Source organism: Artemia sp. Qi Xiang Cuo, chromosome 20 (genome assembly GCF_049724085.1).
Source record: "Artemia sp. Qi Xiang Cuo chromosome 20, ASM4972408v1, whole genome shotgun sequence".
In the NCBI taxonomy this organism is placed as follows: Eukaryota; Metazoa; Arthropoda; class Branchiopoda; order Anostraca; family Artemiidae; genus Artemia; species Artemia sp. Qi Xiang Cuo.
This window is the reverse complement of record NC_142813.1, coordinates 18929232-18942864: the sequence shown is the minus strand read 5'-3', so window position 1 is coordinate 18942864 and position 13633 is coordinate 18929232. Positions and strand designations below refer to the sequence as shown.

The 13633-nt window shown below is 34.7% G+C and overlaps 1 protein-coding gene across 5 annotated transcripts in view; it reads right to left on the bottom strand.

The window, feature by feature from the left end:
• Nucleotides 1–13633, bottom strand: part of LOC148939966 (inositol hexakisphosphate and diphosphoinositol-pentakisphosphate kinase-like) — a 221663-nt gene that overhangs the window by 141772 nt on the left and 66258 nt on the right. For all 5 annotated transcript variants that reach the window (XM_089106213.1, XM_089106209.1, XM_089106211.1 and 2 more), the window contains 3 exons: nucleotides 4112–4360; nucleotides 2334–2435; nucleotides 736–926 (listed from right to left, as the gene is read on the bottom strand). In XM_089106213.1, coding sequence (XP_088962339.1) covers nucleotides 736–926; nucleotides 2334–2435; nucleotides 4112–4360 — 542 coding nt within the window. The remainder of the gene's footprint in view (nucleotides 1–735; nucleotides 927–2333; nucleotides 2436–4111; nucleotides 4361–13633) is intronic.

The window sequence follows — 13633 nt, the reverse complement described above, 5'->3', positions numbered from 1 at the left end:
TTCAAAAATTAGAAAGTTAATAGTAATAATAATAGTTAATAGTGAAAGAAATGTTGATAGTGTGTATTGCTGCGTTTGATAGTTAATAACTTGGATCGACGAGAGTGCAAACGATCAAGTTAACTGGTTAGACACGATAGTACACTCTAAGTAATTGTAAAGTTTCCAAAATTCAAAAACTAAATGCGGAAATTAGGAGTTACAAATCAAAGGACAATGAAAGTTACGCAGTCTAGGTAAACCTAACCATCTCACCTATTTCAGAGTCAGTTAGATCATTGCGGCTCCAAGTAAAGAAAAATTTCCGAAATATAGCCAATATTTTACAATTGTCTATTTTCTTTTACAAGAATAACTTGGTAAGTTACAATTTAAGAGGCTTTAACTCACCATTGAACTGCACATAGATACAACTTTATTGTTCCTGTTTTATACACCTGCTAATACAGAAGAGGGGAGAGAATTTCCCTAAGAATTTGGGTCCAACGGAACCCCATTCTCATTTTGGTAGGATTGAAAAATTTGCCTAAAAATTTACTTTTTCAATTTAGACGCCCCCTCCTCCTCCCTCAACCCCGAAAATCTGGGAAATTTACCTGTACCAAAAAGGAAGGAGCTCCAAAAATGGGATTTAAGTTAGCCAAAAATGATTGAAAAAATACTTGCTAAAAAACTTACTTGAATCAAGTTAGCAAATAAAAGATAATCTACATAGAACCAGGCAAAAACACATACCTTAGAAGATCAAACCCGCAGACCGTTTGTTTGAAAGCGTTACACACTTTCCTTGCAATTAACTTCTCTGAATTACTTAGAATAACAGGATATCGAATTTCTTTTCCTTCTCGGTCACGTTCAACCTTCCCATCAAGTGCTGGTGATTTTCTAGCTTCCGCATGTGCATATTCCGGGCCAACAGTATAAACCTAAAAGATGGAAATTGATATTGAAGCAATTCTTTGCTACTACAAAGACATACGGTTCATAAAAGGCGAAATTCGAAGTTAAAAGATGAGGCTTATTTGAGATTAGGTCCCTATCATCCTCTTGTTCGATTGTTTTGACCAATTTTATTCGGCAGTTTTGTCCTAGAGAATTCATTTATTTTCTCATGGATTTATTTATTTGTCCTAGAGAATTCATTTATTCATTTATTTATATTCGTTTATTATTTATTTATTTTCTATGTGTTTCTTTTCTTTGTGTTACTCAAACAATCCTCTTTATACCTGTATACTTCGACTTTTCTTTGTGTTATTCAAACAATCTTTTTTATACCTGTATACTTCGCTATTATTAAATTATTACTATCACTAAATATTTGAAGGGTCAGAAACAAGCAAAACCGTCTCGTTCTAGTATTTTACAACCGTGTGAGTTGAGCTAGTTTCAACTTGTTCAGACATTATTTTTTTATTTGGAATTAAAGATCAATGAAAAAACTAATTCTCAATGGCTATTAACCACAAGAATACACACAAAAAAAATATTAACTTGGTAGAATTCTACACGGCGCATAATATAGAAATCAACCTTTATTAAAGACAAATTTGAGAATCGATTATCACTAATGTTAATTCATTATCTGTCATTATTTTTGGTCCAAAATGTTCAAACGGTCCAAAACGCGGGACGCTAAGAAAAAAAAATCTAGAGAATACCCCGTTGCAAAGCCGTACCAGAGTGTGGTAGGGATATCTCCCTTCCCAACAAAAATTTCAAAAATTAAATTGACATTCTCACTTTTGAATACAAATGACAAAATTGAGTTTTTTAACAGTTAATTCCCATAATCCCTCAATTCCCATAATCATCAATGGCCTTCAGGCATATGATTTTTTGAAGCATAGGATTTCGATAAAACAATAGGAAATTGCTATGGTTTAGAAATAGAGTTTTTACCAGATAATCATAATTAATTTTTAACTGAAGAAATGAAGAAATCAGTGATTTCTTCATTTTCGTCATATGCTTATGATGCTTTATGTTTCGTCATGTCACTACCAAACTGGAGTTAAAAACTTACAATTCTTGACAGTTCTCCACTCTTATCACTCGATTTTAAGGTCACATTAACAAAGTTTACCTGAAGCAGACGCTATCTTATGTACCCTTTTAGTATTGCGGCCAGCATCTAATTAGCTATAGAATATATTTACCGTATTCAGATTTTATTTGGTTGATTTTGTTTGGTTTGCTTATGTTTAGCTTGTTTTTGTTTTTAACTTTATTCCATTCCACACGGACAATGAGTATCATATATTTTAAGATGTAATTATATGACGAGCAGCGGTTATTAAGCCTAAAACTTGGCATAAAAGAAGAAACTATACCTTAACATCAGTGCCGTCTGTTGGCATGAAATCTTCATAGATATAAGAACCATGGCGTCGTACACGAGCTTCCCCAGAATAAACACTGCTCCTGCTCCCAATCTAAAAAAGAACAAAACAGTGCTAAAACTTTGGTTTTCAGTTTTTTTATTTCAACAGCACCTTTCATTTTTCTTTTTTTTTCTTTTTTTTTATTCTAATATCCTTACCGAATAAGGCTATCAATTGTATTGCGAAACTACGCGGATTATTCAGATTTTTATGTTATATGAGTCTTTTTATTTTTAATATGGTCAATCCAAAGGCAGAGAAAAACAAAACAACTTTTGGATAAATGAGAAAAGGATTGTGAAATGGATTAAACTAAGTCGAAAAGAAAGAAGCCTATTGTCCAAGTACATTATATTGTGCCTATAATCAAACTGCCCTTGTTAAATTTTCTCGCTGTTTTTACTAATATTAGCAACCCTCTTACTTCTGGGAGAAGGTAGACAGAGGTTCGTACAAATTATTGGACCTCTTGAAGAGTTTTCGTTTGTTTTGATGCTAACTGTCTTACCCTAAATATTTCTCATTCTAGTTTTCTAAGAAGTCTGTTTATATCTTACATTTGTCCTCGACTATTTCAAATTCATCTCTCCAAAGACTCTGTTAGTGGAGAAAAGTATGGCCATCTCTGTTTTCTAAGCATCCTTCTTGATGAAAAATTAACTTTTAAGCACCATATTGATTAAAATGAAGGTGTACAGAAACCTTAATTGTCTTAGAAAGCTCAAACATATTTTTCCTGGGCCAATTCTGATAATCCTCTTTCCCTGTTTCATTCGGTTGTATGTTCCGTACTACCCAATTATATGGATGTGTACTTCTCCTTCATTTCCTAAGCCGTTTTTTATTACTTTCAATATACTCATAAATATTATTCAGGAACCAAATCGTTCAGCCGCTAAACCATTACTTGATGATGACAAACGTAATATTCTTTTTTGTGTCACTTTTGGCATCTTAGCAGACCCCAATAACTGACCTCTTCTCGAATTCTTAACTGTCAATAGATTTTCTTCTTTTTTTTGTTTTTGTCATTAGAGTGAAGGCTTCAATTTAATATATAATCAAGCAGCACTATTATTTGGACAACAGCAAATTTGGTCTCTTACCCGATGCAAGAAGCCCCAAGGGAGACACCGCTAAATTTGGCTTGCCTCCTCAAACCTTAACTCAAACCAAAAGAGGATTTGCGTCGCTTCAGTACGGCCAAACAGACAGTAGGTCATCCCCGAATGGGGTGGGAGGATGTCGTAAGAAAAAATTTAAGGGAAATGGGAACTTCTATGGAGGATGTAAAGAGGGATGTTATGAATAGATTGAGAAAGAGGAGGAACGTGCGCAGCTGTGTTGGCGTCAGGGCTTGGTGCTGCAGTGAGTTGCTAGTAGTAGTAATATTCGTGAACATTCAGAATAAAAATTTGAACTTGAGCTTTAAACCTGATGAGGCAAGAGCTGTGAACAAATTAATGTTGATACAAGCTTTTCAGACCAGCTTTTAACCATCTAAATTAATACACGTCAGGCTCCTTCTTTAGTACAAGAACGACCTTAGAATCAAGGACACCCCATCTCACCCTTAAAACTTGTATAAACAGGTGTTTACCCCCCCCCCCAAAAAAAAAAAAAACATGAACAAAAACAAAAACAACATGTGTTTTTATAAAAATAAACCCTATTTTATAAACAGATGTGATACAGACAAAACGTAAAATAAAAAGAAACTACCGTACTTTACGAAATAGCTTTTGACAGCCTCCTCCAGCAGATGTAGGATAATAAATATAGATATTATGATCTTCTGCAGAAATAGGCTTTTCAACAAAGGGCTTATTAAACACAACCCCATTGATTTCTATATAATCATCAAACTCTTCAAGTTGGTCATGTTCTTCAGGATTAGGAGATTCTCGATTGCAGATGGCATATCGGGGCAATTCTATACCTTCGTTTTCTAAGATTGAGTAGACTCGACAACGATTCTAAAAATAAATGAAAATAAAACAAAATTAACAAAATAAAGCTTGGAAAACGATTGCATATAAGCTTAGCGGTTTCTGGTATTTATATAAAGTACTACTACCTTACAGTTTAAGGCAAAGGTAATATTTTTTTCTCCAACTAACAGGAGAATTACTTTACTTCACCCGAGACAAAATGGAATAAATCCAAGGCCAAAAAAACAGAACACAGCCCTAAAAGCATAATCAGACGCTCAAGACGGCTTACCGCCTCTGTTCCGACCATAGATTCATAAGAAAGTTTAATTTAGCATTCAACAATAGCGTATTAATACACGCCATAAACAAATGTGTAGTATATAAATTCTATCAAATTAATTAATTAGCGTTTATAACTGAAAATTGGTTATTTTATTACTAAAGGATAAAGGCACATGAAATTTTCTTCAAACTTCTGAGAGGGAAGGGTGAAGAAAAACGTCACAGTTCTATCTTGCAAGGATGTAGCAAGCAAACTGAAGCAAAGAACTAATTATTAGATCGATAATAAGAATAATTATTCAAAATACTGAATAAGTCAATCAAAGTTGATTGGCTTGGATAAAACCTTTTTTAGAGATAAGGAATATTTGTGGTTGAGACATATTGGCTCAGCACTACCAGGTTACCCATAGGTAAGTTTTTGCTGCATTCATGGAACCACGGGTATTAGTAAAATATCTTATTCTTTAAAAAGTCTGCCGTCTTTTGGTATAGGGAATGCTAGAATAATACAGAGATATTGATTTACATTTATCCTGGAAGATTTAGTGTTCCAGGATAAATAAAATCACTGTCACATTTAATACAATCCTCCTAAGAGGGTATAAAACTTAATAGACTTTGAAACTTATTTGTAGTATTTCTTTATCCTAACATGAAGTGTTAGGACAAGAATGTCCTAATCTTTGATGATTAGGACGGCAAGGATTGAAGTTGATCATGAACATTCTCTGACATCTCCAAACCATCAATACCCCGACATAGCCTTAAATTCTACATTCCCTAATACATTTGCAAGCTAAGCTCTAGTTTGTACATCGGCAAAGATATTTATGCAGCTGCTGGACGGTGTAAAGGGTTTACGACACATACAGCAATTCTGAGCAAGACAAAAGGCAAAGTAAGCCAACTGTTAAAAAAGGTTTAAGTAAGTGGTCGGTACCGTTTCTGTTTCTGCTTTTCCCTGCAGTTTTATGTTCTGTTTAATTTTTCAAAGAAAACTCAAAAGCAAAAACAGATAGCCGTTTTTTCAGTACCGTTTGTGCTTCCGCTCATTTCTTTTTACCATTTATGCTGCTTTTATTTTTCTTAAACTAATTTTCTTCATTTTTCATGTTTTGATTGCGAATAGAATCGTAGCACATCCTGGCGACTTTTATTGGATTTTCGATACTAGCCATCTAGCTAATGCTGCAGTCTTTACATTATCTGAAGAAAAGATTTGCCACGGCGAAAATTAATCCAACATTAAAACAGTCTTATCATCAAATAAACTAAAGCACTCTAATTGGATTTCCACCGTTTGGTTAGTCTAAATAAGTAAACAGCTCCCCGAAGAAACTGATTAAACCAACTACTGCAAAGATGATGATCAGTTGTACCAAACCAATCCTGCTCAACTCATACTCAGGGCTATACTGTGGTGTTTCTCCTCCCTATAGTATAGTGCAGACGGTTTGATATCATTCTATTTTCCCTTCTTGTTTTAGTTTTTTTTTTTTATTTAAAGCTTTTCCAATAGGCAATGTTTAGAAGTCCTCCAAAAAAAAGTCCCACCAGACCCCAAATCAAATTCCAGTGAAAGTGCCATAGTGAAAAAATACCCATCTTGGCTGGTCAAGCACACCTTCTCAAAGTTCAAATGATAGCTCCAATTCAGAGAATAGGACAATGATAAGTTTAGGGGCTAATGTAACCATAAATGATGATAATGGGTTTCAAGAGGTCTTCTCTAGAAGCTCTAAAAAAAAGGAAAAAAATCTCCCCAATCAAAAGCATTTCCCCTCTCCCTGCCCAATATCCTCCCGCCAAAAACTTAGGAATTTACATTAAAATTACTCCTACTACCCCCTTTGAAATAAAAATGATCACTGCAATAAGAGTTGCAATTTTTAAATTGATAAAATCAATGTTCTCTCTTAATATTAACTGTGATGGATCTCTTATAATAGCTGTAGAAGATCAGAAATCAGCATATACATTAATTAACCTAGGATACCTTCTGAATACAACTATTATTGCATCTAATTGGAACCCAAAAAAATTCCCTACAAAAGTAGTAGTTTATTATGGCGCCCCAGAAATATCCACTCAGGAGTTAAAAGAAGGACTCTCAGATAGGGCTGGAATCACAATCCCAGTTGAGGATATTACCCAACTTGGCAAACCTAACTTTAATGGCCTAAAAACGAGTAGATGTTTCTTCTTCACACTGAATGAAAACAATAGTAGCACGGAAAAGTTATTTCTACTTGGGCTAATCAAACCATACAAAGAGTACAAACCTAAGCCTATCTAATGCCAGAAGTATCTCAAACTAGGACAAACGACAAATAAATGCAATGAAATTTTCCAACAGTGTAGTAATTGTAAAGCTTTCCACCCTAAAGAGCTGACAACTTGCAACAACACTCAGCCTATATGCATCAATTGCAAAAGCCCACATGAATCTACAAATAAATCATTATGCCCTGCATACAAGAAAAGAGCTCTAACACTCCAAATATCAACAGAGAAGGCCATCCCATACCCCTTTGCAGCAATGGAAGCAAATGCTGCCCAAAAATACCAAATAAAGCTTGTAATGAAACCAACCAAAACCCCCAAGTCAAACGCCCCCAATGCATCAAGCACCCCATATAAAACACCATCTTCTAAGCCCCCTAGCTCAAATCCCTATCAGAAGGAATCACCAAGCCAACAAGCTTCCTTGTCCAGTGAGATGAGGTCCGCCTGCCCCCCTTCCCAAGAAGAAACAAACCAGAAACACTACCAGGAATCAATCCCCTAACCGACAAACAGGATGCACAACCAAAAATGCAATCCCCAAATATATGCTTATTCATTCTAAACTGTAATGCAGTTCAGGCCACGAACATACATCAACTACAGAAAACAAAAATCATTGCAGAATTGGCAAAAATCTACATCCCAGATGATATGCTCATTCAAGCAAAAAAAGATCTTGCTTTACTTTTAACAAAGCTGAACATTGATACACAGTCACATGAAGAATAAATCAACAACACAACATATATCAATATTCCAATGGAATGTAAGATCACTCACAGAAAATAAGCTAAATGAACTAATATCTTTTATGAAGTATAATTCCATTAATATTTGCTTGCCTCCAGGAAACTCATTTAACCCAAAATCAACAAATTTAGTCTCTGAGATATACTATCCTCAGAAAGGATAGATCTTCAGAGAGAAAAGGAGGCGGGGTTGCTTTATTAGTTAAAAATAATATAAACTTTTTTGGCATCAATTTTCCAGATTTTGCAAATGATGTTGATGTAATTGGTATCAGTGTTTGGCTGAATAATTTAAAAACCTACATAATAAGCTTTTATAACCCTAATGGCCAAACTACAGATGCCAAGGATTTCTTTAATTATATAAATAATTCTAATATGTTAATAAATATCATTATTTGTGGAGATTTCAATACCCACAGCCTTTTGTGGGGGAATAAACCAGCAAATAAAGCTGGTAAATTCATTGAGCATATTACTTCAAATAATAATGAATTAGCTGTTGCTACCCCTCCAAACCTGAATACATATTTCAACCCCAAAAGTGGCAGATTCTCCACAATTGACCTACAAATTGTGTCATTAAATTTTTTGAACAAAATTTACATAAATAAAATTGATAGTCTATGTACTGACCACTTTGCTATAGTTTGCTCTCTAAATGAACCTGCTGAAACTTTATCTCATACCTCCAAATATATCAAGACTAAAGCAAATTGGTCCATGTTCCAAAGTAAGCTAAATGATGAAATTACAAGTTTCACCCAAAGTTCATGCATTTCTAAGACAACAGTTGACACACATGCTGAAGCCTTGACATCTTTACTAATAAATACAGCTAATCATGCTATCCCCAGGACAACACCTAAGAAAACACTCCCTAAACAAATTCCTAAAGCATGGTGGACAAATGAGTACCTAAATAAATGGAGAATAAAAAAGGCAGCTAGGACAGAATTCATAAAAAAAAACCATAACCTAGTACATATTTAAAAAAATTACAAGTGGAATCTAATCTAAAAAGGATTATAATAGATGCTAAATATAATTACTGGAATAGTTTTACAAATAATCTCTCCAGAGAAACGCATGAGCCAATTATACATAAAGTCATAAGCCACATCTATGGGAAAAAGACTTCCCCCAACCCACTCCTGAATGAGCTTATACAAATTAATACCCATTATGACAATGATAATGGAAAACCTAACCTATTTGCAACTCTTTTTGTTAATAAGCTAACATCAAATAATCAAAGCAAACTGTCCACAATTCCTATGAGCCCAAGTTACCAACCACGCCCAGGATCCAAGTACATAACTAATCCATTTTAAATCCAGGAATTGAATAATGCAATTCATCATATTAGGACCAAAACTAGCGTCAGCTATGACAATATACACCCCACATGGATAAAGAATCTCACACCTTCATACAAACAAGAACTGCTAAATTGTTATAATCACGCTTGGACATCTTCTAGGTTCCCCAATATATGGAAATGTTCGTCTCTCCTACCAATCCTAAAGAAAAATAAACCAAAAGATAACCCTGAGTCTTATAGGCCCATAATGATTACTCCTATGATGGGAAAAATAATGGAGAAAATCATCTATCACAGACTCCTCCGGTTTGTTGAAAAAAATAATATGATCAGTCACACTCAAACTGGATTCAGGAAACACCACTCCTCAACAGATGCTTTCATTTTCTTAACAAATGCAATAAATGAATCTTTCTCAAAAAATAATGTCCTAGTTGTAGCTTTCCTAGATTTTGAAGGGGCATATGACAATGTGAACCACCAAATCCTTTTAAACAAACTTGAGAACCTTGGAGTAGCCCCTAAGCTAGTATCTTTTATTAAATCCTTCATAGAAGTGCGAAGGTTCATCGTTTGTGTTGGTTCAGCCTCTTCATCGCAAAAGACAATAACCAAAGGCCTACCTCAGGGAGCAGTCCTCAGTTGCCTCCTATTTGCCCTATATCTCTGGGACATGAACCTACCCCACACGAATCTACAATATGCTGATGATCTGGTGCTATGGTCATCTGGCATCACCTTTCAGATAGCAAAGTCAAATCTGCAAAAGTCACTTTTCCAGTTTGAAAAATTCTCTCAACATTCAGATTTACCCATTGCACCCACCAAGTCAAAAATAATCCAATTTCACCGGAAGCGAAACCATGTTAATGCAAAACTAACTCTAAATAACACAACTATTCCAGAAGATAATCATATTAATTACCTAGGTCTCATGCTTGACCAAAAACTTAATTTCCACCTCCACATTTCAAACACAATAAAAAAATGCTATAGAAAAACAAATATACTAAAAAGAATTTTTCCACACCCTGGGGCTGTAAGGAGAAAACCTTTATCCAGTTTTATAAATCACATTTAAGACCACATATTGACTATGGGCTCATCGTCTATGGTGCATGTGCAAAGACCCAGATGCAAAAAATTGAAACAACACAAAATGATATAATACGTCTCATATTTGGTCTTAGGAAACCCACAAGCACCAAGTTTCTGCTTATGGAGAATGGATTAACAACAATCAGGGAGAGACGTAGGTTTCTCTTGACAAAACATCTTAAAAAAATTGAATCAAATAGCTCACACACCCTACATAATTGGTTACGAAATCCAGCCATGTATAGAGGCATTGCAGATGAGTATGCCAATATTCAGAAGAAGTTCCCCATACCAGCAAAGTCTATTGCACCCACTTTCCCCCGATCCCTCCCCCCATGGAATTGGTCAAGTCCCATAATAAATAATGAATTCTCAAAGTGGAATAAAGATTTAACCCCCATTGCTTTTGTCCAGAAAAAAATTTGCAGAACTTAATACAATTACCTATAAAAATCACTTCCAAATATTTGTTGATGGGTCAAAAATGAATGAGAAGGTTGCAAGTGGTGCTTTCCTCCCTCACCTGAAAATTGCAATGGCCGAGAGATTATTTAATAATTTATCTATAATGTCTGCTGAGTTAAATGCCATAATCATGGCATTAGAACACCTTAAGGGAAATCAACCTTTGATTGCAAATTCAAATAATATTATCATATATTCCGACTCTCTATCAAGCCTTGAGTTGCTGGCCTCAGCTCCTCAGTATAAGTTGGACATTGACACTTATCATTGTCTCGGTATTATTGATAATCTTGCTTCAAGTGGCATAAAAACTTATTTTCAGTATATTCCTAGCCACTCTGGCATAAGTGGTAATCATCAGGTTGATGAAATAGCAAAAAATGCTATATTGACTAGCCAAGTGGGAGACCAATCCCGATTAGAGATATTTACCGATGGAGGCTATCAGATATTAATTTTAATAAGATTAATCCTATCCTTTCCCCCTTTCCCAATAAGTATCTTTCTAAAATTTATCATAGAATTCGTTCTGGAACAAATGGACTAAATTTTCTTGCATTCTCATATAAGTTTTCTAATTCAAGTGGTTCAATTCCCCTGTCCCCTCTTTGCAGGCATTGTAATATGAATAATGAAAAAATTGACCATTGCCTATTTGAATGTAATATGCTGACGTCTGCACAACATACCTTGCTTTGTAAACTGTTAGAATGCTTCAAACGCCAAAAAAATCTCACTATCAGCCAAGAGCCTAGCCAACTATACCTGCACACAGAGCACAGAAATCGATATCTATCATCTCATATTTGAACTCCTTGAGTCAAAAGATCTACTAAAAGATATCTGAGAATATCTAATAAATAAGAGACAACCAAGACAGTAGCTCTGTAGCCCACAGAGTGAAGCAAAAAGAAGAGGGCTAAATAGTACCAACTGAATAGCCCGCCTGCTGTGAATTAGAAGAAGAAGAAGAATGATAGTTGCTCGAAATTATATTATCCTGGTCTTGGCAGCGATAGTGATAGCTCAGTACCTAGACAAAGAGGCGTCAAAACGCGGACAATATAAGCAATTTCAGCAATACCCACGTAGCAGCAAACATTATCAGGGCATAGGAGCAGAGAGTTCCTGTCTTCTTGAGCAGACGACGAAGATCAGGAAAAAAAAACTGTAATCGGCTGTGATTTTTGAGTGACTAATATTATGCTTACCTGGAGCTAAGTGAAACTGCATTCATGCATTCCTCAGCGCGTGCAACTTCAGTACCCAGTTAGAGTGCATTTAGCACTTCTGGGTACCTTACGCGAAAGCAGTGCTCACGAATAACTGCTGAGTCACCTGGAGTACGATTGTATGTAAGCGGTAACTTTCAATTTATGTGTTCTTTCTGAATATTTGGTGTTCTTATATGTCTAATCTTCCTGTATATTTAGCTTTTTTTTTTATTAATCTATATCAGCAAATATTCACTTTACTCTCAAAACCGAACAAAACTAAAATAGAAACAGAAATATCTGTTAAGACAGTCATTTTTAAAATTAAAACAGGTCATTTTTGTTTTTTGGGAAGAAACAGAAAAAGGAGAATAAATTTCCCTTTTTTTCACCCTTTTTATTTCTGTTCCGTTTTTTAATTGCCAAACTGAAAACAGAATTATTTTGCCACAGAGAAACAGTACCAGCCTATAGTTTAGAATTAAGAGCAGGATCAAACAAGTTTTTGACTTTATTCTTCTGCATACTAGACATAGACATAGACATTTTTATTTTACGAAAAAAAAACAACATTCAACAAACAATAGAAATAACTAGACAACCACATTAAGATTAAAAAAAAATCCTATTGGTGGCTGTATCTTCTAACCACCCTTTAATCAAATATAAATAAAAACAATAATAATCATTAATAAATTCTTATTGTTTCAAAAAAAAAAATCAAGAAAACAATTTACATTGTCGCACTCTAACCATCCTCCCCCCTTCCCTCTTCCTCCCCCCCCCCAATCTCCAAAAATTATCCTCCTTTTTCAACAAAAAAATTCTTTAACATTTTCTTAAATGAAACTAAGTTATCGGCCGCTCTAATACTATTCGGGAGACCATTCCATACCGAAACACCTATGTTCCGTAAAGCAAAACTTGACCTTGTTGAATGTCGGATCTCACTGACCAAATGGTCAACATTTCGTGTAGAATATTCATGGTAGAGAGAATTGCGGGAAAATACATTCCAAAAGTACTCAGGAGATAACATATTCAGACACTGATAGACAAACACTGATAACTGATAGACAAACACTGAATCGATGATGTATATATTTATTTTTTTTTTAAATAAACCCAATGTTACTTAAAAAAAAAACTAATAATCACGCTGCTGCCCAATATTCAGAATGCCAAATTTTTGTAAGATTGGGCAGTGCTTTCACAATGGCACATCTCTCCGAGTACTCTGATTGCTTTATTCTGAGCGATTTGTATCCTTTTATAGTTACCGATGAAATTACTGGCCCATACCGAGTAAACATGGACACTGTTCTGTTTTTCTGAAGAAACAGAAAAAAAATAAACAGGGCTTGAATAAAACAGAACAGAAACAGAACAGGTCAACAAAAAACAGAATACCTGTTTCTTTTTCTGATCTGTTTTTTGGTAAAAACAGAAAACAGCTGTTTTTGATCAAAAACAGCTGTTTAAACAGCTGTTTTTGATAAAAAAAAAACTACACTTGCCATGAGTAGTGCTTTTCTGTGGCGGTAACACTTTTGAGAAAACTTAGTACTCCTGGAGCATTTTTTCCACAAAAAAGAGCAGTTTTTCTAATATAGGGGCGAAAAATTGTCTGTGCACATAAATATTGCTTTCATTTTTTTCTTTATGGTTATTTTTCTTCCATTTTCCTATTCCAAAAATATACTTTTATGTTTATAATACATGCTAGTTATTCGAGACATTTGGAAAAAAAAATTTCAGCATGAAATTACGCAGTCAGCTCAGTATATGTATATTAAACTGACAATGCACATTCATTTGTATTTTTTCAGTAAAATGAAAATTTTGTTCTGGCCTTGGGAAGGCATAGGGGCTTTGTGCCCAACTAATGTTAATT